Source organism: Eretmochelys imbricata, chromosome 22 (genome assembly GCF_965152235.1).
Source record: "Eretmochelys imbricata isolate rEreImb1 chromosome 22, rEreImb1.hap1, whole genome shotgun sequence".
NCBI lineage: Eukaryota > Metazoa > Chordata > Testudines > Cheloniidae > Eretmochelys > Eretmochelys imbricata.
In genome coordinates, this window is record NC_135593.1 from 20,717,517 (window position 1) to 20,742,580 (window position 25,064).

A 25,064-nucleotide genomic window follows, 5' to 3' on the forward strand; every position below is an offset into this window, starting at 1 on the left:
AGGGAGAGGGAAGGAGCCTGGGAGTGAACCTGGAGGGTGTTGAGGATGGGTGGGGGGATGGGATTGTTAGGGTGTTGGGAAGCCTCCCCCATGCAGACCCTGGCTGACCCCAAGCCTCTCCCATTCAGTCAGGCACATCTGCCCTGTCCCCCATCCCCATGGTCTCTACAGCCCCACTCCCCAATCCCCAGGCTCAACGCTGTCACCCCACTAGCTCTTGAGCCCATGCTCCACCTGTCCCCACCACTAGCCATTCTGAAACTGACTGTGACCCCACAGCAGCCCTGTGTGCCCCACTCTGTCCTAACCTGGCTCCGCGGGCAGCATGTTGTGATGATCTGTACTCCTGGAGGAATTCAACCGCACTGGGCATAGACTTTTGTATTTTCCTGCGTAAAATACATTTGACCTCAGAAGTGCTGCAGTTTTGCCTTTTGCCCATCAGGGGCTTTTGTGGCGCTAGAACGCAGCAGGCTCTTCTGGCGCCACAGCGGCCTCTGATGGGCAAAATGTTCTTTAGGCGGGAAAATTAAAAATTATGCGAGACAGATGAATTGAATTCCCCCAGGAATAAAATGGTAACATTACAAGATGATATAATCTAATTTGTCTTGAGTGACCTATATAAATCTCCTCAAAGCTTCTCTCTTATGGACACCAGAGGCATGATTTAATTATAGGGCTGTGATAAACTTGTAACAAAACCAGGCAAAATTCACCTGGTTTTCAATTTAATTAAAAAACTCAATCCAGACCTGCAAGCCTTTGACTACCCTAGCTGAGTTTTGAGTCAGGTGAACTACTATTTTGGGTGGAAACTGCTTGTTTGTTCTAACAATTTCAGGTGAGGTTTCACTTTGTGTTCTGGGGTTTGTTTGAATGAGAACCTGAGAGCAAAAGTGAAGAGGTGCATACCCAAAAGAAGTGAACTGGGGAAGTGGGGTTGTACAAAACTCTGTGAATGAAACCAATGAGCTCTAGGCTAGTGTATATTGGTCTCTGTATTATCATGTGAAGTAATGTATTTCTCATAAGTAGCTTTATCTCTTTGCAGAAGTGTCTACTAATCACACAAGACCAAGGTGACACTGGAAAGTCTCAGCTAGTGACTTTCACAGTTTAGACCCATTTTTGTCCTGCTCTGCTTTAAGGTAATGTTTATTATTTCCATTATTTAGAAAAGGGCCCCAGCAGGAGCTTTGCCACAACACAATATATGTTATGCCTCCCCTACACCAAGTGAATGCTAGATGGTGCCACTACTGACAGCAGTAAATCCCAGATTACCTTCACTAGTACAGGACTCCAGCATAGCAGTCCTAGGCCTCTGATGACACCCATCAGGCCAAGTTTCCATATGCTTGTTGACTAGTTGATTTGGAAATTATCAAACATTTTAATGGACTGGACCTATGTCCACCTACCCCAACTCTTTGTATGGGGCAGACCCTGGTTTGGATTTTGCAAAACCACAGCAGATCAGATATGGTTTTAGAGAAACATCAGAAGTTTGGGGGAGGCAGGGAACAGAAAGTAATTTTGAGAATGATCACCTCTGGTATGGGGTGGGCCCATACTCCCTACCCCCACCCCCACCCCCGGGCACAAAGCATGTGAAATGGGATTTTCAAAGAAGCCTAAATGAGATAGGCACTTAACTTCCATCAGTCTGTTGAAAAATCCCAGCTGTTAGAAAGAAAAGATTTTGTATCTTCTGAAGTGTTTAGAAAGAAAAAATAAACTAATTTTAAAGTGTCAGTGAATCTGCATCAGCATCCCTTGGCAACCCAGGAAGGTTGCATTTTACATCCTCAGCCCAACAACCTCTCACCTTTGCAGTTTTCTCACCCCTGGTACTTCCAAGTTCAGAGTTACCAGACATTCCAGTTATTGCACTGAGATCTACCAGCTTTCCTACTGAGAATAATGGAGTGGACAACGTTCCAGGCTGCTTACCCGTGCTACTGCTCTGTCAGAAAGGTACCCAGCTGCAATGCTTCCTACCAGGCCCCCGATTTCTAAGGCACTCATGTAAGAACTGCCTAGAACATAGGATAAGGGGGTGGTTAGGCAATCAGGTCCAGGGAGGAAACACCAAAACAATTTCTTATTAACAGTTTATGTTTGTGCACAGGGATCAGTTCAATATAAAGGCAGTATCAGGGAGAATGGAGTAACTAGCCCTAAAATGCTTACACTTTGCATTGTCTCTCAGTTTCCCCAGTTCTTCTCAGAGCATCTGATATTGTTTGTTGTTTTTAGTTAAATAGTGTTTGAATTAAGAGCTGGTGGGTAGTGCCACACCAACAGCCCAGGAGACTGAAATTCTCTGTCCACAGAGCAGGTGCAAACCAGGCAGCAGCATGGCAGACTTCTCCCACACATTGTCTCCCTGCCAGTGTGCCCCCACATTGATCTATGAGGATCCGTTGGGGTGAGGTAAGAAGACTGTTCAATCACCATGACTTAGTCAGTCCCTGGAGTCTCTACAAAGGAGCCAATTTGTGCCCTTTGTACTGGGGGTTTCTTGGCCATGGACACATGGTCATTAGGAACCGGTCAGATACACAAACTCATTTCATATATGCCATCAAATAGCCACCGATGAGCACTATTGGTTACTACAAGCCTGGGCTGAATTTAAACTTGTGACCTAATGAGGAAGTGCATGTATTTCTTGATCATTCCCCTGTGCCATTCAGTAACCCGAATAATCTGGACTGGTATTTTCAAAGGCACTCAGATCCCATTAAAATGGGAACTGGACACCTTGCTCCTTAAGGCACCTTTGAAAATCTCAGCCTTAAGCTTTAAAATGAGTCTGTTGTGTCTTACCCACAAGAGCAGACTGTCCTCTCTCCTGAATCAGGAAGAGCTGACCCCAATCTGTACAGCATGTCTTCACTCCGAAGACAACCAGGTAGCCAGTTGAGAGTACCCACAGGTACGGCGAGAGTAGCAGCTCTGCCAGGGTGCTGTCATCTCTGGATGAGCCTGAAAGGAGAATTAGTAGAAACACCATTACACCGCTTGGACACAGCAATAGGACACAATCAACCCAGCTGGGGGGTAGGATGATCTGTGAGCAGATTCTGTGTGCAGTGGGAGCAGCCTTGTAACGGTAAGGCTTTTCTAAATGTAGAACTAGCAATGATCGGCCATTGCTACCACCCATTTGCTGTGTACAAAGAAACCTGTCCATGGTATTTATCCCACTTAATTAAAAAGCAGACATCAATAAGCTACATTTTACTCCCCATAACTCTGCTCTCTTATGGTTCCCAGTGAACACTTCCGACAGAAGATGTTGGAGAACATACTGTCTGCTCTTCCAGATTTTGTTTCTAGTCCTCTTCACTAGTCCGTGAAAGAAGCTGTGTACATCCCACAAAGGACATTGCATTTAAGCTAGCTGCTCAGTTCTTACATGAACCCGACAGTTATGTCTGCTAACACTCATATCCCAAAAATACGTTGTGGTAGCAATTATGTTCCCATGACAATTATCAAATGCCAATTCCAGCAGCAAAAGATTTACAGGGTGATACAGAAGTCACTACTTTAAATACGGTTTTTGTAGGCTTTTAAATCCAGTGACAGTCCCTGTGTCACAACAACCCTCCAGCCCTTTTGCTCTCAAGAGAAGGTTCAATTCATTGGACATGACCCAACATTTATTAACTAGATGTCCTAGTTCAGGACACCAAATGTTGAGCAGAGTCCACTCAAACTAGGGTTCAACAAAACAGGAGGCAGAATTCTCTGTTTATTGGAGACATGCCAAAGGCAGCTCTTCTCTCTGCTGCTCAGTAAGAAACAAATAATAATGCTTTACACTACAGCCCTGCGTGGGATTAGTGTAGAGCCCTGCAGCGGGATTGGGATCCCGCGGATCCCACAGGACCTGCTGCCATAATAGCAGGAGTGGTTGGGAGCAAGATTAAAAATAGTCCCGCACAAGGCTCTACTTTGCCCCTCTCTGGCATGGAGGATCTCAGATCATGACATAAATAATTTAAGACCCCAAGGGAAATAGAAGAATATTAACATAAACATTTTATAGATGGGGAGACTATGGCACATAGAGCTGAAGCAACTTGTTGAGGGTCCCACAGAGTCAGTGGCATAGCTGGGAGTAGATGTGAAAGCGGGTTAGGATCTTTCCCTGCCCTACGAGACTCCATTAGATGACTGTCCTTTGCACAATCGAGAGCACAATACTTTCACACTGCGAGACACACATGACACACAAAACGTATTCCTTAACCAGGATACCTCAGGTGTTCTCACAGCATACGACTGCAAGCAGATCTGGAGTTAAATGCTGATAAGCACCAAGTTCAGGAAATGGGAAGGGCTTGTTCCAGCACCAAGGAACTGGAGGGACACTCAGACTACCAAATTTTGGTAGAACATGTCCCATCTCCTCTTGCTCCTCCTGCTGCCTGCATGCCTTAATTGTAAGATGAGGAGTCTAATGCTCACCTTTTTTCCCTTTCATGGTTCCTGGTCCAATGTTTGGTAGCCCAACGTCTGAGGGCTCATTTTTAATCAGGACAAGACAAACGAAGGAGGCAACCACGCAGATGAAGCCGGAGACGGACAGAGTTGTGCGCCAGTCGTAGCTCAGAGCCATCAGAGCAGCAACAATAGGGCCCAAGCCACCAGCCAGATTCATGCTGGTGGAGAGAATTGCCCACCACGTCCCAAACTGGGAAGGCTCAAACCACTGTGCAACAGGGAAAGAAAGAGAGTGTGAGCAAAGTGCCATGGAGTGGGAATTAGACTCAGCTCCAAAAACCTGTAATTAAGTCCCTTGGTGGCCAGATCAGATCCTAGCAGACAGAGGTTTATAAAACTAGATAGAAAAATATTTTACTCTTCTATCCCCTTCCATCCAAGAAACTCAGAGCTTTTTGCAAACATTAATGATGTACGCCTCACAGACCCCTACCTTGTGAAGTAGGTCAATATTATTCCCATTTACAGAGGAGGAAATGGAGGTACAGGAAGTTCTCTAACTGATTTATGATGCTGTTATCAAAGGTCTGCCTGCTTTGTACCAAGTAAGGGGATAAACAAAGCATTTCAGCTTGTAACTTTAGGACCCTGATCCTTACTGCAGTGGATGTTGTGGGAGCTCAGCACAAATTGGGCCCTTGCTGACAGAATGATTGCTGTGACTCAGTCCTACTTCTAATGGAGTCAATGGTACAACTTCCATTAATGCCAAAGGGAGTAGGAGCAGGTCCCATCTAATTCAAATACTTCGTTGACAATCTTCTGGAAGTGTTACTTGGTATTTTGTCTTCATTTTCAGTGATCTTTCCCCTCTGAGTAGAAACAGCCCTACGTGAAAGGCATTTTCCTCCCAGCTCCATTCATTGCCCACAGTATAGAGCAGAGGAAGCAAGAAGGCTTCATGGAGAGAGAGAGAGAAGCCTCGTATCTAGGTGATTAGTTGTTCAGTCCTCCATCTCTCACATGCACCTGTCCTCCTCATTTTTACATATCCCATTGCCAGGACTAGTCTTGCACAGAGACAGAAATAGGACTACTAGTTTAGAGGGAGGTTCCTACTAATGTTAGTATGGAAGGAAGGGCGTGACCTTCTCCATGGCAGTGCCTTCTTTGTCCCTGCCTTAGACTAAGTCATTTGAACATTTCTACAGGGAACCACAGTTACCAGCCCTTAGCTTTGTAACATCAAGCTTTATTTCTTCACACTGCTAAATTATCCTTTTGTGGCTGTCTAAACAAATACACCATTCAGCAGGGGCCCTGCTCACAGTATTCTATATGTCACTTGATATTCTGTATAGGCAGACTGGATTTTTTTTCTCTTAGGGGCAGAAGGGGTACGTATCATTCTCCCAAAATATCCTGAAATGCAACATGATCTGGCTTGTGATTTATAACTCATGAGCCCACCGCCAGGTCAAACCAAACTTTACTTATCATTCCTTCTCTCTGCAGTGGACAACTACTAGAGCAAAGAGGCTATGGTGCCTCTGTCTTCACAACTCAGGGGCTGGAATCCAGCAACTGGGGTTTTTCATGATTACAAATTCTGTGGCTAGGGAAATTTAACAAATTAAACTATAATCAACAACCAAAGCTTCGTGCTTAAAACAAACGAATGGAGTAACTAACTCTCCAACTTGAGTATTCTTGGCTTAACTAAGCAGCAGGAGGCATATGAGACTCTTATTCCAAGAAGGGCAGGGGATAGAACAGCTAGGAGTGTTCTCTCACAGACAGCACGCCTGGAGCCATACCGATACTTCACTTCCTGCTAGGAGTTGGAACAACTGTGAATTCACCTATGGTCCCAGCACAAGGACCCCTGCAGTGTTCTCCATACAGTACCTATTCTGGAAGAAGTTAGGACAAGTGTTGCTACGAACTTCACACAAAGCAATCATTCCTGTATCATGCTCTATTCAGTGTCTCCTGCTCAGCGCTTAATTTGTAATGAAAGAGATGCCAGGGTTCAAGCAATATTTTACTTTCATAACTGACGCAACAAGCTCAGAAGTGCTGGGGATATGAACTGCCAAGCCTAGCCCTGGCACTAATTAAGCACTACTCTTGGTGTTCAAATCTGGGACTGCACCCCTGCCAAAAAAAAAAAAAAAAAAAAGTTTTTCAAAGTATACTTACTTTGCGCAGTACCTTCCCACACGGTGGCCACCCCAGTCCTTGAGCCAGCCCATTCAGGAACCACAGTCCTGAAAAGACTGTAACTGTAGAGCTCCAAGAAAAGACAACATTGACTACGCCCACCAGTAGAAGGCCAGATGAGAAGAGCCAGCGGGCACTCATTTGATCAGAGAGGACTCCACTGATAAATTTACTGATAGCATAGGCTGCAGACTGGCTGCTAGTGATGAGACCTGCAATAAGTTAGAAACCAAAGGCATACTCTAGTAACACATTTTGTAATAAGATGGTTAATTCAGCCAGGTTCCTACTGGAGCACATTCAAAGGAGTTGTCATTCAGGCACAAATCAATTCCACTAGCTATTAGAATGACAAGAGCGTTCTATTTGGTTGGTTTCCAGAAAAGTATTCCTGTAAGCAGGATACAGACTTTAATATTATTAGTACCTGAACTGAGATATACATAAGACTATGGAAAGCAGTATTTTTTTTTCTCTTCAAAGCACTTCTTTAACTCTACCATAGTTGTGGAGACTGTAGGTTTATAGTTTCACTAAACTAAAGACCCAACCATCCCATGCTGTCTGTAAACAATAAAGCATTGAGCACAAAGAAGGATATATAAAAGAGGAGGCATTAGTGCTACCAACAGGCATCTCCAAAGAAAGTGTTTCCCAATCTTTTGAGGCAAATGTGCCAGTTTACAGGACTAAGGACCTGTCTACATGGGGAAAAAGTCCGGAACAGCTAGCGTGGAATAGCTATTCCACACTGGTTGTCCTTCTGACAGTTTTATTCCTCACCAGGGGTTAATCCATGTATGACTGCGTGCTTATTAATTGAACTCCCATTTAGATCAACCTGCACTGCTAACATTTTGTCTCAAATATTCACCTTAGGTCAATAAATTCTGATAATCAGCATAACAGATCCTCAGCTTAATCTTACTTTCCATGCCCAGCACTGACACATGAAGGACACAATAAAGTGCCAAACTATTGAACTGAACAGATTTAAAGGTTTTTTAGGCATTAAAGGTTTATAGTGGTTTACCAAAACGAGAGGAAACAACTGAATTTTTCAAACAAGACCATGTTTGAGACATTTTGCCTAGCAAATCTCTCTGAAGCTACAGTCTTCTTTACCCCAAACACAAATGGCATCCCTGATCATATTTCAACAAGGGCTCTACATTTGTTTCATTAAGCTGTAACTGGGGTTAGTGTGTTTTTTTCACTACTCATTTTTTGAAAGAGTCCATCCAGCTTAACGAATCAAAGAGAGATTGCTTTGAATTGTAGGTGTTGCTTGGTTCTGAGACTATTTTGACATAACAAAAGCTTCCAACATGTGAGATCAAGTCTACAATATCAGAGAAATAGACAAAATGACTTCATAGGCCTCTTCCATTTTCTATTTCTGCAACTCTTGTTGATTAAGAAGTGACTTTTTGAAATGAACATTCTGAACAATTAAAGGGGACACTTTCATGTCAATTAGGGCCAAAATATAGATTCTGTTTAAAAAAACCCAAACCAAAAGAAAACATCCTACTAAAAAAAATTCAAACTCAACAGAAGTCTCCCTTTGGATTTGTAAAAATTCCTACAAAAACAAGGTTTGTATGTGTTCGTTTTTTAAACAAACACTGTAGCATTTTTTTAGTGCCTCAGATTTACAAAGGGAAATTAACTACACACAAAGTGAAATTAATTAGTTTGAATGACCAAGTTGAGTAAAAATGCAACAAATGAAACAGCTCCAATGGCAACTGTTAATTTTAAAACTTCTCTTTAATTTAAATAATGTAAGTGGCGTAACCAAGGAAGGAAATCTTTTTAAAATTATATGGATTTTTAACTGGGCAGTGTCCTTTTTAGATATCATAACTCAGGCACACAAAGCATGTACTACCATTTCAAATTTTTTGACAACAACATATAGACCAAATTCAACTTGCCTTACTCACCTGAACAGTCTTATTGAAGTCAGTAGCACTATAGGCATTTGCATAAATAAAGATATACAGATTTGGCCCTAGATTTTAAAGATGGAGTTTCTAGGGAGAAATTAATCAAAATTCTACAGTATGTGATTTCTCACTCCACTTCTTCAGATGGATAGAAAATACATTTAATGTATAGATTCTGGTAGCACAACATAACCAGATATATACCAAGAGAAAACATGCACAAACTCTATCACAAAGAAAGTTCTTACCCAAGTCATCTTTGTCCAATTCTATTTCTTCCATGATTGAGGGCATTACAAATGAAAATGTTTTTCTATTGAAATAGTACAGTGTGTAGCCAACAAACATGGCAGTGAATATCACTGTTCGGTAGTAACTGTAACCCTTATCCACCATGGTACAATCAAAGTAATATCTCCAAGAAAGAAAAATCCTGTTGATAGGAGGATTTGTCCTGCTTCAAAAAAAATTCAGCTCACAGCTGTAGTGAATAGCTGTAATAAAAGATTTTTAAAAAATAGCAATTGCTGTTGGAACAAAAAGTTGGAACAAAAGAGCAGTTTTGAATGAGGAAAAGAAAAACAGCAACTAACAGGGTGTCTGAACTGGAAGCTGGACTCTCTTCAGAATTCACATCCTGGGATATTTTTGCAGAGCTACAGCTTTGTTGATGTTCTCTTTTCTTCTCAGTTTTGTTTACAGCTGCCTTCTAGAGAATGATTAACTTACGGAACTTGTCATATAGGACAAAACCATCAACCTACAGAAAAAGAAAAAAGTAAAGTTAGCTTGTGATAAGCTGTACTGTACGCAAAGTGGAAAGATTAGAGGAGCCTTGCTCAGTAACTCTCCTCTGACCTCTGAACTCAAACAGGACAAACTGAAAACAATCAATCCCTTTCCCAGAAACAATCTTAAACTAGATTCACTACAAGGAAAAGACAGGGTGGATTAAAGTCCTACAGCTTCAACAGGCAGTCTGCATTTAGTTTCTGATTTCCTTTTCAGTGACTCCACAGGTATTATACAGCTGTGACCTTCTCTGCTCTTTTAGCTGGTTCAGTATTACAGAGCTAGATCTGTGGAAGACTCCAGGAAAGTGCTGCAACTAGAGCTGAGCAACATATTCTTGTATCTGGAAAAGCAAAGAAACTGAAAAAACTTTGGGGAAGGGAGTGCAAAAGAGAGACAGATGCAACAGGACAGAAGACTTGATTCAAGACAAAAAGCAAAGAACTGGATAACATTTATCCCAGGTGTAAAACCACTGAAGTCAACAGAATTACACTAAGATTAAATTTTGAATAAGGACTCATTAGTAGAGACAGAAGGATAATTGGGTCACTAATTGCCTACGACTACATAATGAGGCTTGAGAAATAATGAATGCAGAAAATCAGAGAGCAAAGGGATGTGCAAAACAATGAAAAGTAGTCAAGCATGGAGTTCTTCTGCAAGTCTTCAGCCCATAAGCAATTGCACTCTTTTTGAACAAGGAAACTGCATTCAAGCTCATTCTGCATTTTGAGAGCAATCAATACTTCAAAAGAAACCAAAAAGAAAAGATGCCCTGACAGTGTGGGGATAATACCTGAGCAGCAGCATAGAAAGAAAATCTTATGAACTATGAAAAATAATTTTTAACATTCATATGGAGTTACTCATCTTCAAAGTACTTTATAAACATAGTGCTGAGAATATAAATTCCTTTGAAAGGGGCAATATCTCAATTTATGTACTGTACAGTACAGAGCACCAAGTCGGTACCAAACATATAGTAAAATAATAACAAAAACAACAAACAACAACAATTCATTCATTTATGGGGCTTCCAGTGTTTATTTTTAGGCAAATTATGAGTATTTTGTTTTTTTACACACACACACGGCTTTTAATCAGGTTTTTAAATCTGTTCTCCTTTGAGTTATATTCAAAAGTTGGCATTGTCTCTGACTGTTGAACTCCTACGACTTACCTTCTCTTGGCAAAAGTGTTCTTAACTGCAAGTGGAGATGAGAAAGGTGGCCCTCCTAGGAGAAGAAAAGGTCTGATTTCATACCAAGAACGTCAGGCCTGGCCAGCCAGTTTGTAAAAGTTGGGCCAATTATATATGTTCTGTGGGTCTTCGTCTTCAAGAGTACATCAGTACAGTGCTAGAGCATCCCTGGCAGCAACGTGCAACCACCTTGCTTGATGGCTGCGGAAAATGGGCAAAGGCTACCACGTTCTAGGTGCATACAGCTAAAACCCAGTAAAAGGTGGTTCAAGATACTGAAGGAGGACGTGACAAAGGTCTGTGTCAGACTGGAAGATGCACTTGACGGAAACCCTTGGAGACAAAGAATAAGTGCCACTGACCCCAACTAATGGGATACGTCGAAAGTGCAGAAGATAGATACACACACACACACACACGTGCACATACATAGGCTTTTAATCATTTTTTTAAAAATTGTTCTCCTTTGAATTAGATTAAAAAGTTGGTCTTGTCTGAAGACTGGCACTTCCACAGATAAGCTCCCAGCGAGCATGGAAAGTCTGTAAGGAGCAGCAGTCCCCTCTTCAAACATGAGGAATGAGGAACATTTTGCGTATATTTAAAAACACTTCTCACATATTTTCCTCATTAGGGTTTACTTGGTTTTAAACTAAAACTAGAAACCTGATTCAAAATGTAAGAACCCAGCAAGGGAAGACTCCCTCAAATTTTCAGACAGTTTTACAAACATCTGGCTCTTTTGATGGGCTTTGCTGTGTTTTTCAATTAGACATTTAAAACTGCATTTCATTACATCTATAATTACAGCTTGACAACCGTGCCTGCTTCAAAATCAGCCCACACACGGAAAAGAAGAGCCACTCAATTCTCTCTAGCTACGCATTTTTCCTATCATTGTGGTTTCTAGGCATTATTAAGTATGTAACAGCCATCACCAAAAAGTATGTAGGGCTACATGGTGCACGTGATATGGTTTGATTCACAAAAAATGAGCAGTACTCAAAGCTACCACACTGATACAATGTAAAATGAATCATATCAACAGCAAAGGCTATCAGCCCATGTTACTATTTGTATTACAATAGTACCTAGAGGCCTAACTATGACCAGGGCCTCATCATGCTAGGCACTTCAGAAAGAAACAGTCCATACCCTAAAAATTCTAAAAGTCTTCCTCTTTCATCTCCACTATCTCGCCTCCAGCAGCAGCCAAACCTGATGCTTCCAAAGAAGTTGAGCAACCCCACAACACACCCAATGACCTCTTCAATGCCATACAAATAGGAATGAGGATTGGGGGAGGTTCCTTCCAGACCGCTCTTGTGAACAAATGTTTCCTTGAAGAAGGGGATCCCTATAATGGTTCATTAACTCACCCAATCCTTTTAACAATCCATCCATAGTATTTAAAACATTAAGACATCCTGTTTAACTAAGACGGGATACAACATGTTATGATGCCCAAGTCTGATATCATTACATATACAACATCAGAAAGTGTACCAGGCACTTTAAAAAGACACAAGTTCCTGACACCAGGAATTTACTCTAACAGAGACATTACTCTTATCGATGGTAACACGAGCATTTCCCTACCTGAGTATGGAAAGTGTGAGGTTCAGAGCAAGCACTGAGTTAGCTTAGAGCCCAAAGGAGGAGTAGATGAATGGCGGGGTCAGGGCAGCTTGAACCACTGAAACTGGAGCTGCACCGATACAGATAAGGGACTGGGGTTGGAAGGGGGCATGAACTAAATATAGAAGTCTCTTCAGCTGCTCATCCTTGAGGTGAAAGCTCACCCAGGAAATGGATACCAATCAAAATGTCAGAAAGCAATAACACTCCTGCTAAGCTCAGGAGAAGGGCAACATGGGCCAAGGGCTACCGGCTTTAATTGGGGAGGGGGACTTGTGGGGGCAGGGGCTTACATGCCAGCCCCAGGAAGGCAGTCTGTGTATGTCTGAGGGATGGGTAGGTGTGGGGTTATATGTCTGAGGGAGTTGGTCGGTATGTGTCTGTAGTGTGGGTTACATGGGTAGGACGTCCATGGGGCGGTATGATGGCTGGGGGACTGTGGAGGGGTTATGCAGTTGAGAGGTCCATGAGGGAAGGGGTTACATGGCGGGGGGAGGGAGGGGCTGTGTGCCTGAAGGGAAGGGGCCTTGGTGTGTGTCTGTGGGAAGGGCGATTACATGGCTGTGGTGTCCACGGGGGTCTGTCTGGAGTGAGGTTATGTGGCTGGGGGGCCCATGGGGGACAGGTGTTTATATGGCTGGGGGGCACATAGAGGTTATGAGCCTGAAGGGGGCCAGTCAGTGTAAATGTCTGCGGGAGGCCACAAGGCTGGGGGCCTGTCGGGGGGGGGGTACATGACTGGGAGTCCAGGGGGGCCGATCGGAGAACGTGTCTGTTGTCGGGAGCGCAGCACCCCAGCAGGGGGAGTCAACACATTACAGCCAAGGGCTGCCTGGCAGAGCCCCTGGGGTGAGAAGCACGAGGAGGAGCTCGGGGCCTGAACCCCCACACAGTACCTCTTAGACCCCTTCGCTTGGCCGCTTCCGCCCGGAAGTCCCACCTCGTCCCGCCAGCCACACACCGCTGTCTTCTATTGGGCAGGAACCCTGTACGTCACCGGTTCTGCCAATCATAACCGGCAAAAGGGCTCCAGGGGACGCCCACACCTCCCCATTCGTCGAATCGCCGCCGGGGGCGGGTATTCGGCACAGCGCCTGGGGCCGCTTCAGGCCCGCGGCGCGTAGCCGCTGCCTCTTCCCGCCCGTCCCTCTGCAGGATCCTCACAGGGCCGCTGTCCCCGGAGCGCGCGCGCGCGCCGCCTTTGCCGAGCCCAGCCGCAGGGACCCGCCCCGCGCCGGGGAAGGAAGAGGGAGGCCCCAGCGCGGCAGCCGGGCCCGGGCCCGCCCGCTGCAGTTTGTCGGGTCAGGGCGCGCTCTGGGACACGCTTTGCGCGAAGACCCGTCCCGCCCCTGGAGTTCCGCGCCGCCGCGAAGGGCTGATCCCTGCCCTGGGTGGAGAAGCCGGGGGAGGACGAGGGGTCCGGCTGAGAGCGTTGCGCCTCGGCCCCGGGCAGGGCGCTGGCCTTTCTGCAGTAAGGGACCATGCAGCGACCAGCGCATGGAGGGGAAGCGAGCGCGGGCCGAAGAACCATGTACAAACCTGACTTTTGAAGCAGCTTCTTTCCACCATTGATGGAGGTACGGTGACCCGATGTCCCGATTTTATAGGGACAGCCCCAATAGTTGGGGCTTTGTCTTAGCTAGGTGCCTGTTACCCCCGTCCCGACTTCTCAGTGCGGCTGTCTGGTCACCTTAGACGTAGGGCTGGGCCTACCGCTACCCTCATCCCCTGCTCTTTCTGTCACTGCCCTTCTGACGCAGACAAGTATTTGGTAATCTTAAGAGTGCATTTTCCTACTCAAGGAGAAAAGCAAGCTCTGTGAAAATGAACCAGGGTTACCTCAGGAAGAAAATTGCTGCAGGAATAACAAACTTAACACTCAAAGATTCTAATTTGCAAGTAATACGATGAGGGAAAGTGTGGAATATTTGGGGAGTGGGGATAGGTATCCACTGACTATACATTTTACACTCCTGCAACAGGAATTGATCTTTGTATCAAGGCTTGTATACACCTGGATTTATGTAGACCCCATCACAGGAGTAGCCCAGGGCTTCACCCAGATTAATTTATCCTCAATACCATGTGGGGTAAGGAAGCATTATCCCCATTTAACAGATGGTGAACTGAAGCACAGAGTAAATAACATGCTCAAGCTCACACTGGAATTCTATGGCAAACCTGAACAACAAACAGGACCAAGCACTGGTTTGACACCCTAACCACAAAAGAGTGTAAAAGCAAAACTTGGTGCAGAAATCAGATCAACCACAAAAGTATTTCTGTAAAGCACCTGTTTAACTTGTCACATCACCCCCCAGTGCACCATATTCTGAACAGTTTTAGTCTAGTAGAGGCTATGAGCCTATGAATCAAATTAGATTTGGGTAATGGATGTGTGGGCGCATGCGTGCATCAAGCTTTGTTTATATGCAAAATAGCACTAGTTTAAACTGATGTGATTTTTAAACTCATTTCACCTGGTGTGAAACCCTATGTGAACACCCTTAAATGGATAGAACACAGGTTTGGATCTAATTCTTATCCATTTTATTTTAATTCGAAGAATAATTAGATTTCTAACCAAGTGTCCACACAGGATTTTGCACTTAACTAAATTAGTTACAGCTATCCTAGCCTTTAACACTATAATGGTGACAGCCATCAGACTCCTGTATCCCAAAAGCAGTATAGTTTAAATGGACTATCACTGCACCCATGAAATTCTAGTGTGCCTCTCATCACAGTATCCAAGAGCCCTAGCTCATATGCTCTGATTTGTATGGCAGGAGTCACTCATCCTTAACAACACTTTCAGCTACACTTGATCAGATATAATTAGGACCACATACAGAATGTATCCAGCTGATATTGCAGAAAGAATAGAGGGAGATCAGTCACCCATGCTAGGATTTGACCGGAGGTCAAGATTAAATTCTAACTCAAAAAAAAAAAAAAGTGTTATGAGACCTTTGGCAGCTACAGATGGTGGAACCCAGTCATGTCTTAGCCAAAAGGTTGCAACTCTGGCAGTATGGCACACCATGCTGGAGCACAGAAGTTCAGTACCAAATAAAACACAGTGCTAGCCAGCAACAGAATGGATTCAGAGATTCCCAACAGACAGCAATTGGCAATATGGATTCAAATGATATACTCAGAGTTCATACTGTTTTCAACTTAAGAGATGTAAAAAGATTGTAGAAAAGAAAATCTTTTATTGAAACAATTTCTTAACAATGGAGCAAGTACATTTCAACTAAATTAGTTTGCCCTTTTCCTCTCATGTTAAAAAAAAGAGGAAATAAAACTGACCAAAATTTCAGTACAGACAAGTACCTGAAATGCTAATGGAAAGGAAAAAGAATTAGGACTTTATGGCTGAGTGTCCACCAAAGTGGCAAAGGAAAAAAAAATCCACACATACACAGCGCTGAAAATCTTTGAACAGATGGGGGTATGGTGTATCAGTACTTGATATGAACCCAAAATATCACCTGGATTGGGCTTGGTTCTGTTTTAGGCAGTTCACAACAGCGAAGGTGGAAAACGAGACCTAATTTTCACTCCCAAAAAGAGAGGAATCAGGGTTAAGACCAGCCACCAACCCACATACATTTGAGGAGGGGAATACCTTAAAAAAAAAAGTTTCCAGGAATGCTGAAGACTTAAAACATTGCATTTGATTCAGGCTGGTTTTTCAAGCGTCACAGTAGAATGCACGTTCTGGTCAACACCGAGATTTGCAAAACTAAACGTCTTGTTTGTGTTTAATCTTTTCAATTCTGCACATCTAAAAAAGTTTCAATCAATACAACACACAATTTAACAAAGACAAGACCAAGCATGCAAAAAATTGCTGCCCTAATCATGTCTACAGTGTATGCAATTCTAGTGGAGGAAGAAGAGGGTGATGAGATTAAACCATTTTTAATTAAAGAGATTTTTCTAAACGGTCTTTTCTCCCATCCAAACAAGATTTCTGGTCTTGCAGCCTATACATGCGTCACCCCACAGAAGATTTAACTTCATAAGGACTGCAGCATTGAGCATGTGAATCCATCATAGTTTTTACTTCACTTGATGTTTCTGTTTAACTGTTCTTAGAAAGTCAGGGTTAGAAGATGGGCAAACAAGTTGTACCACTGAGGGTCACATTCTTCTCAGGCAAACGTGTATCTGAGGGAAGAACATGACCTTCTGTGGCCCATACTGTCATCTTTTCACCCAAAAGGCACCTTTCCATCAGATTACTCTTCTGCCCTGTTACAATGTAACTATCCTGCTGTTATCCCTGATCACTGAGTGAGTACACACTGCTGCAGGCGCAGCATTATGAATCCTGCAGCTCAAGTCTGCTGATCATAACCGACTTGTAAAATGCGCTGCAAATCCCACCACAGCTCCACTCCCTGCTCCCAAAAGGTGAATTTAACCTACTCTTGGGCCATAGTTGTTCTGAAAAATTAAATAGGAGGTCTGTTGTCATTTTATACAGCTCAATGGCAGAAGCAGAAAGCTCAGCTACTGTCTTTACAAACGACACATTTTTGACAATCCCCACACAAATGTAAACAGTTGAGAAACAACAGAGAAATGCAATGCCAAGGGTAAAAATAATATTACATTGCAATGGGCACCCAGAGCAGTTGGTTTATTCATCCCTGTTATGAAGGGCTGACTCCAGGCACAGGGTGAAAGACTGTCCGAAGACATTTGCAGACAACGCTAATACACATGGACTTCCAGCAATTCAGAACAGTATCCCCAATACTTCCCTACCACCACCACTGCAGGCCCATATTAATGATGAGACTAGAAGCCTGCCACCAAGGATCAGACTGCAGAGGTCATTATATATGCAGCTTGATGAGATGAGATTCCATCCAAAGGAAGATTTGATGTCTTCACTTCAGTGCAAGGACCACAGAAGGGCCACAAACATCCATAACCACACCCTAGGTACACTTATTTCTATTCAACTGCAGCATGATTGCTCTTCTGCTTTTTGAAAGGAAAACTTTAGTATTCAAGAGCTATTAACCAACTTATATAATTAATTTCAACTTCCCACTGCAGCAGTCTCCTGCATGTAGTGACATTTTTGGGGAGCCAAGTTATGAGATGGAACTGAATGCAGCACGTTACTGGGAGCCAAGAGAGTGCATGATCAGAAATGGAAGGGATATGCTAAAAGGCTGTCCCCTAGTGGTGTCTGAACTCCACAGATCTCCGTTATGGAGAAGTTTCTGAGCTCTCTCTCTCTGGTGCACCAAGAAGTTGGAGGAGTTTTGTTTCCACACAGTAGCTTGCTGTGTAGATGTTGTGAAAGATGGTATTGGTGATGGCAGGGAGACCTCTCCTGGGTAGAAGAGAAGTATGACAGTTTAAGGTAGGAGGATGGGAAAGATGCAGTTCCTATAAGAAAAGTTAAGTGGGTCCTAGCTTTTGAGAGGAGCCTGGTTGATTGGGAGAAGGACTTATAAGAACAGAGTTCAGCCTGAGAGTGGCCCTGGGCAGGGAGCATTGGAAGGTAAAGGTATCTGTACTTCCTGCTGTCTAGATGCATAAGACAAGACTCAGGAGGAAGTCTGTTCAAGCTGATTCGCAATATCAGTAGTGGGGTGCAAAACCCTTGAGACAATGTGTTTCCTCGGCTTATCTGCTCCTGAGTGCAAGATTGCACCATAAAAGACGAAAAGCTATACTAAGAATCCATAAATCTGCATGGTTAATGGAAGTTCTGTTTGGGCTTGGAAAGGCAGCATTACTGAGAAAGGCGCCCTGACAGATTCACTGATAGCACAGTGATTTTCAAAAACATATAGCTGCTGGGAGGGACTAGAGCTCTGAACTGTAATGTAAAAAGGTCAGAGAAAGTTTAAGGAATTCCCAAAGCCACCTTCCAAAACAGACAAAAGCATTTTAAAGAGATTGTCAGGAAGAGTATTTTTTATTTTGGTTGAATAAGCCCATGGAAACGAATGTCAGATGTACATTCACAAGGGTTTGCATATGAAGTAGGTCAGAATCTCACTGGTGTATTTTAGCAGCATGAATGTTTTCAAAAAAGATATGAGACCATCACTGAGGATGAGGTTTCACAACAAAGCCAGTCTGATTTCACAAGACACTGGGGGAGGAGGTTACCAAGAATATATTTTCCAGTTTTCATCATTCTGTGCCTCCTCATCTAAAACCTATTCCCATGTGCTGTTCTGGTTGCAGTCAGAGATTCACCATCAAATACTCTCCTTGCATCTCTTTCGTGTCCCAAATACCAATTTATGGTCCTTTTATTTTATATTTAAACTTTGAACCAAAGTTTAGGTCCCTATTCCCTGATGTTAAATTCTACCTGACAGAACTAAGGGCAAATAGATGGCTTTAGCAGCACTAGTCTAATGAAAAATGAACAGAAATCCTCACCCTAAGGCATGGAGCATCCCTCCCCACCAAATTCCATTTCACTTCCCCATGCATCAAAATGAGAATATATTTCCTGTTGGCCACAGCATCCTGTTTCCTTAATTCAGTACCTCTCGCAAACAACTCTGTGACATGTTTCTAGGATACTGTAACACCTTCATCCTCACCAGATGAGGCACGGCTCCAGAGCGTTCATGCCAAATTATTTCCTAAATCTTATGGGCTTTTTTTTTGGGTACTCTTTCAATCTACAAAAAAGTCACTTCTGGTGACTTCAATTGGACTGTACTGGAACTCAGAGTCTTCAGTGAGCACATGGCATCTTTAAACACATGAAAAGACAAAAATAACTCACTAAAATTAACAGTGAAATTCCCAGGAGGAAAAAAAAAAAATGTACATCTCTATTGCATTTTGTTGTCAGCCTGTTTGTCATGTTCCATTTAACATGAAACTAAATGGGTCCATTATAAAAAAAACCTGTTAAATAAATAGATGTGATACTAGAAGAAATTTCAAGGGACGTTATAACTCATCGTTCGTCCTGCTCTCTTCTCTAGCATCTGGCTTCTCACTCTCAGGTTCTATGTAATAAACAGAAACAAAAATAAAGTGAAATTATGAATACGATTATAAAGTGATAGGCATGCTGTACAATGTGGTTTTTGCACGCTACTATAATACAAATATTCAACTACTTCAACACACTTCTCAGACAACAGGGGATTGGAGAGTTGTGGAAGTGTTTGCAGAATCAGGCCCCTGAGTAGCCCAGAAATTCTATCTGATAGGTGGTGGCCCTGGTGAGGACAGGAACAAAAATAGCCAGTTGCAGACATACCAAGGTGAGGTAGAGATTCACCCATGCTGTGGGGGTTAAAAAGGAGACCTTCTTAAGGAGAAGGGGGTAAACCAGCACGGCCACATAGATATTATTTAGAGTCACACTGTCAGGTTAAAAGTTGCTTTTGGAAAATACATTTCTTGCCCATGTTACTGACAAACCCTTGATTATTCGAGCTAAACAATTACTAAGAGTTTAATTTACTTTTTACGCTCTATACTATTTGCTTAAAGTATACATTTAATTCAGTTTGGATAATGAAACATATTAGTTTCCTTGTTTATCGTCACTTGCAGGTTCTCGCACACTAGCACAGGACTGCAGTGTTTGACTTCCAAATGCTGCAGGGAACGATAGCTTTAAAAGTCCCCTATAACTTTCCACTAGAATGTAAAAGCTGTCAAGAGAACATTTCAATTGGTTAGGCTGTAGAAGTTTGGTTTTGATCTTTCCAGGGACCCACTACAGCTATAATAGTCCCCTAGTTAGGTACAATAGCGTCCTTCAGCCTCACTGCACAGGAACATCATTGCGACATCAAATCAAGCAAATGTCCCATTTCCAAGAGTGGCTGGAACACGCCAAGAGTACTAAAGCAGATGTAACCATGTCTTCATAATAGCCCTAAGACGAGAGTTCGGGGTTTTAAATCAGTTAGTGACCCCTTTGGTGGGTCTATACTGCAAGTGAACAGGGTTACAACCAGTTCCCCTTCCTCAGTTCTGGCATTAGTGTTATTGGGGCCACAGCTACCATTCCATCCCACACGTTTTTCTGTAGCTGGCCCTCTCAGTTGTAAAGTTTGAAACACTGACACCTTCTCAGCAGCCAGAGGCTCCTTCTCACCCTGTGGTTCATTTGCAGGGAAACAGAAATGAAAAGAGATTTGCAAACAGTGGGCTACAGACATCCACAGTCACTGAGTTCCATTTTCTTACACAAATTAATCCCTACCTGTGTCTGGTCCAGACTGATCACCTAGTGTTGCTTCCTCGACTATGGGAGGTTCCTTGACTGGACTGACATCTTCAGGTTTATCTGTATTATGGGGGAGAGATGTGCAACAAGTGGTCATACAAGTATGTCAAGTCCAACACCTCCCCTAGCTCTGGTATACAAGATCAAATGTAGAGGTGATACACTGGACAGGAAAAAAAATTGCCAATGTGGATTGTAAGTGAACCAATTGCAGCCCATCACTAGAAGATTACTAATTTCTCATCATTGATCCTGGGAAAGCCAATGGGATGGTCAATAGAAGCACTTTGAGAAAACATAAGTACCCCAGCAAGCAGAGGAAGCATCAGGCAGCAAGCAATAAGGGAAGAGTCCAGCAGGGATCAAGAGCAACCAGAGGCAACTCTGGAGCAGTCAGAATAGTGTGGGGAGGGGAGTGGTATTGGTGTTCTGAGCTTGCCAACGGCCACTGGAAGAGGATGAGCCTCAGGCTGAGGCCTGGGAGTTGTGCAGGGAAGGCCATCCCACGGGCTGGGGCCTGACTAAGATATCCTGCTAAAGGAACCAGAGCTACCATAGGGGAGCTTTGTCCACAGAGAGTGGTTTGATCTTTATAAAGGGACCAGGCACTCAAGAACTCATCTATCTTGAGAGCTAGGAGAGCTGTAAATCCTAGTGTTCCTAATGATGTGACCTAGGAAATCTCTGAAATCAGCTGGCTATCATTCAGGAAGCAGAGACAACCAGCAGGTATCCAGAGCAAGGTGTCATCTCTTAGAAGGCTGTGCCTCACAGTGGGTAGCAGAGACTAAACTGGTGCTGAGGGTGGTCTCTTCTCCAGTCTCTACGTAAGCCACAACGGCAGATGCTTTCCGTCCCATGAACTTTAGAAAACCTGGACACCTTCTCAAACAAATGTCAATGAAAGAAGACAGAAGTAGCACTTGGAGCATGCTATATTTCACCAAGCTTTGTCCAGTAATTCCTGATTAGGAGGATCAGCAGCTTTTCCCCTTTTATCAAAGATTTCTGTCATTACAATCTCCTTTTGCTCAGTGCAGACAGCTTTGAGAGAACATTACACCTGGTGGTTCAATAGTATCAGATGCTCATAGGAGCACCTGCCTGTGCTGAGTGTGCCTTACCTTCTCCTTTCTCCTCCTTGGGAGGGATAACCCTCTCGCTGTCAGGGGGAGCTGTGGCATTCTTGTCTGAATCAGTTTTTGTGGTGTTCTTTTCCTTCTTGGGTCTGGGTTTTGCAAACTTAGCCTTGTTCAGTAGATACTGCACCTCCCTGTCCAGGGCTGCTATCTTCAGCTCTATGTCCTTGGACAGCAGGGTGGGCTTCTCAGTGGGAGGAAGTTTATTCTGTTCTGCCAGTGTCTCATTTTTCCAAGTCTGCAAGGAAATCCCAGGGTCAATCTCTCCCCATGAATATGCTGCTATTTTTTGGTTACATGAGTTACTGTTTTTAAATACACAATCCCAGACACAGCACCTGGGCATTCCAATTGCCTGTGGTCAACAAGGCTTCCATGCCCACATCCTCCAGCCTTAGCTCCACAAGACCAGAGAACAAGAGTGCCAGTGGCTGCTCTTAAAACCGTACAAATCCTAATTACTGGGAAGGCACTAGCCCTCCCATGTTGCACATGAACCATCTGTATCTCCAGTTGCTGTGTCTTCCCAAAGCAATATGCAATCGAGTTTGGTAGCAGGGAGTATTAAAATAGAGAAAGGTTTTCCTAATGCGTGGAGAGGATGTACATCCTCTGCTCCCTATCCCTAAGTGAAAGTAAACGCATTAGCTGTGGCTTTGATCACATTATCCAACACCACATCCTGAATTGGCTCCGCAGCCCCTTCACTTACCACAGTTTCATTGATTGCTTTCTCTAGGGTACTCAGTTCCACCTCTGTGAATATCTGATCGGCCTCTGGAAGCATTCGTGCTCCCCTGAAAGATAAAAATTTATTTTTGCTCCAATTGTTGTTCAGGGTTAACATCTGCATCAATGGCATTTGAAATTTCTATAAGTCATTGCACAAACTGACTCATGTTTTTGGACCTTACTGCTTTTCACACATACATGTAACTTCTGTCCAAGGAAAGTGAATGCTAGAAGACCAGGGTATTTCAGGTGATTGGGAATGGAATACAAAACCCTCAATCACATTTAGTGATTTACCATGGGATGGGCCCACGAGTGGGTTTGCGAGGAAGGAGGAAGCCCAGGGTTGTGTGTGTGTGGGCGGGGTGGGGGAGCAGTCCTGACCCTCCTGAAAATGGGTGCGCTTTGCAGTATACATGGGATGTCATACTCTTTGTTCTGAAGAGTAATTTATGGGCTTTGAGTGTTTCTATTAACACATTCCCTAAAATGCTCTAGGAGCCGCCACATACTAGCTTCACATGCTAGCAGCTAGCAGACCAGATTCCATTTTAATTAGTGGGTCAAACACATGCAACACTTTTCCACCGCCCACAACTTCAAATCTTCTCCTCAGGGTCTCACTCTTACTTGAGGAAGATGCTGGAGTGATTGAGCAGATTTTCGAGGGCATTCAGGCGGTCTGGCCATTTCCTTCTTTCTTCCACACGGAAGAAAAGGCTCCTGCAGAGTTTCTTCAGCTCTGAGAGCTTCTCTTTCAGTTCCTGAAAGTGGGAGAAAACAGACAGGAACAGAATTGATCAGATATCTAAAACTGCTCCAAACTTTTAATTCCAGAAATATTGTGAATCCCAGAAGCTTGAGCTGCAGGAGTTTTGCCTGCTGTCCCCATCAGATGCACAAATCTTGTGTGCGAACAGGAGTTGCGGCACTAGACACAGTGTATACAGAATGGGAAGTTAACTGCTTTATGTGCTTCAAGAGGTTGAGCAACAGATGGGAAGAGCTAGTTCTTGTGCAATTCAGTCCTGGGCAACTTAACAAAAGGGTTTCCAAGTGCCAGAGCATTCAAAAGGGCCAAAGTGGATCAAAGCAACCAAGGAAGCCTAGGTCAATTTGCCACCTATTGGCAATTCAGTGCAAACTGACACCCTACTTCCATGCAGTAGTACCTTGGTCGTGGCTCTATAGCCCTCCTCCTCCATCCAGTTGGAGGCTTCGCTCAGCTTTCTTGAGATTTCCTCTCTCTGCTCCTCTGTTGAGACAAACTGATATTCCTCCTGGTAAAGCTTGTCCTGAGAGGAGTAAAGGTCACTTCAGCTTATCTGCTGATTAATGAGAAGGCACAAACAGCAAAGGAATCTGTCTCAAATCCCTCCCCCAACAGAATGCAACTGCAACCAACTGCACGACTCCTGGGCTCCTCCATGCTACTGAGTGGAAGTTCAACCCCCAGATTTGTCCTCTTGCTCCTTCAATCAGCTGAGAGTGGGACAGGAAAGCTGCACAAGTCCTCACATGTAGAATAAGAGCTTTCCTCTTGCCCTCACCGATTGGAGTTTCTTCCCAGCTAGAGCGTGGGGATGCTGAGACATGCAGAGAAGGGGATAGCATATACAAAGCTTTTATGCAGGTAGAGATTTGACTTGGTATGCTGCCTAAACCCTAATCTGGTCCCATTTGTCTTGAAGAAGCCTCCCTATGCCATGTGGGACAGGGAACACTCAAAATGACAACAGATGAACTCCTCAAAGCAACCGCTCCCCAGCTTGAAACAGATACAACCCTCGGCAGCCAGCTCAGCCCTGCCAGTATACAACATCTCCCTCCTGCTTTTCAGGAGCTTTCAACCCTTTTCACCGCTCTTACCTTAGTCTCAAAGATGAATGCCTCCAGGCTATTGGCTGACTTTTCCCTCTCCTGCTTCTCTAAGTCTCTGACTGTCAGATCCTGAAGTCTAAAGTGCAAGGAGGCCAGAAATAAGTAAAAATATCATCAGCACCTGTAAGAGGGGGTGATGTTCTCTTTGCAGACAGGGATCTGTGTAGGCAGCAGTACCTGTCACTCAGACACCATTAACTAACCCATCAGCACCCAGGCCACGCCAGTTACAGGATACACTTAGATGTCTTAGGGTCAAATCCAAAAGGTGGGAAGTCAGGAGATCTCTCCCAGTTTCAGCGTTCAGATTCACAGTGCTCAGGATGTTTCTCCTCGAGTACTGACTGGCTAAAACTTTCTCCCTAACCCCCTTTAAACCAAAGGCCTCCCCTAAAAGTCCATCTGCACTATGACAAGAGAGACGATAACAGTTATAGTACCGCTCCGAACACTGTTCATTCTCCTCCTACCCAAGAGCTGTGTTAGACTCATTGGGCACTGATAGCATGGCTTGGCTACTATGATCACCAAAGGGGGTGGGGGAAGAACCCCTGTCCATACTGTGGAGGAGAGGGGGGACCATGTAAACACTGTCATCACTAGCATGGTTACAAATGCAACAGGGACAGATCTTTAAGTAATGTCTCACGCAGTTGGGGTGCCACTCCATATGGAGCTCACAAGACCAGAGTCGAAGATGGAAAAGATTAAAATTATTGGCTACAGCAATGTTAACTGGTCAGGCTGAGCTTCCCTCCAACCTCACTGGGCATAGAGAGACCATCTGGGAT

At 43.9% G+C, this 25,064-nt stretch overlaps 3 protein-coding genes across 15 annotated transcripts in view; 1 reads left to right on the forward strand and 2 right to left on the reverse strand.

Moving 5' to 3' along the window:
- TRAPPC4 (trafficking protein particle complex subunit 4) overlaps positions 1 to 6,648 on the forward strand; it is a 19,412-nt gene extending 12,764 nt beyond the window's left edge. For 3 of the 8 annotated variants that reach the window (XR_013348596.1, XR_013348599.1, XR_013348602.1), the window contains one exon: positions 1,055 to 6,648. The gene's annotated coding sequence lies outside the window, so the exon portion shown is untranslated. The remainder of the gene's footprint in view (positions 1 to 1,054) is intronic. The other 5 variants (XR_013348597.1, XR_013348603.1, XR_013348600.1 and 2 more) reach the window with 4 other exon arrangements.
- The window catches only part of SLC37A4 (solute carrier family 37 member 4), a 22,451-nt gene extending 8,480 nt beyond the window's left edge, over positions 1 to 13,971 (reverse strand). For 2 of the 5 annotated variants that reach the window (XM_077839859.1, XM_077839854.1), the window contains exons 1-6: positions 12,232 to 12,942; positions 8,885 to 9,396; positions 6,664 to 6,896; positions 4,486 to 4,729; positions 2,836 to 2,994; positions 1,957 to 2,042 (exon numbers count right to left, since the gene is read on the reverse strand). In XM_077839859.1, coding sequence (XP_077695985.1) covers positions 1,957 to 2,042; positions 2,836 to 2,994; positions 4,486 to 4,729; positions 6,664 to 6,896; positions 8,885 to 9,032 — 870 coding nt within the window. In that variant the 5' untranslated portion in view covers positions 9,033 to 9,396; positions 12,232 to 12,942. Of the gene's footprint in view, positions 1 to 1,956; positions 2,043 to 2,835; positions 2,995 to 4,485; positions 4,730 to 6,663; positions 6,897 to 8,884; positions 9,397 to 10,611; positions 10,667 to 12,231; positions 12,943 to 13,166; positions 13,376 to 13,809 lie in introns of those variants that run through there. The other 3 variants (XM_077839858.1, XM_077839855.1, XM_077839856.1) reach the window with 3 other exon arrangements.
- A 1,497-nt stretch (positions 13,972 to 15,468) lies between these two features.
- HYOU1 (hypoxia up-regulated 1) overlaps positions 15,469 to 25,064 on the reverse strand; it is a 34,172-nt gene continuing 24,576 nt past the window's right edge. For both annotated transcript variants that reach the window (XM_077839852.1, XM_077839853.1), the window contains exons 19-25: positions 24,262 to 24,349; positions 23,565 to 23,687; positions 23,023 to 23,156; positions 22,373 to 22,457; positions 21,646 to 21,898; positions 20,498 to 20,581; positions 15,469 to 19,283 (exon numbers count right to left, since the gene is read on the reverse strand). In XM_077839852.1, coding sequence (XP_077695978.1) covers positions 19,225 to 19,283; positions 20,498 to 20,581; positions 21,646 to 21,898; positions 22,373 to 22,457; positions 23,023 to 23,156; positions 23,565 to 23,687; positions 24,262 to 24,349 — 826 coding nt within the window. In that variant the 3' untranslated portion in view covers positions 15,469 to 19,224. The remainder of the gene's footprint in view (positions 19,284 to 20,497; positions 20,582 to 21,645; positions 21,899 to 22,372; positions 22,458 to 23,022; positions 23,157 to 23,564; positions 23,688 to 24,261; positions 24,350 to 25,064) is intronic.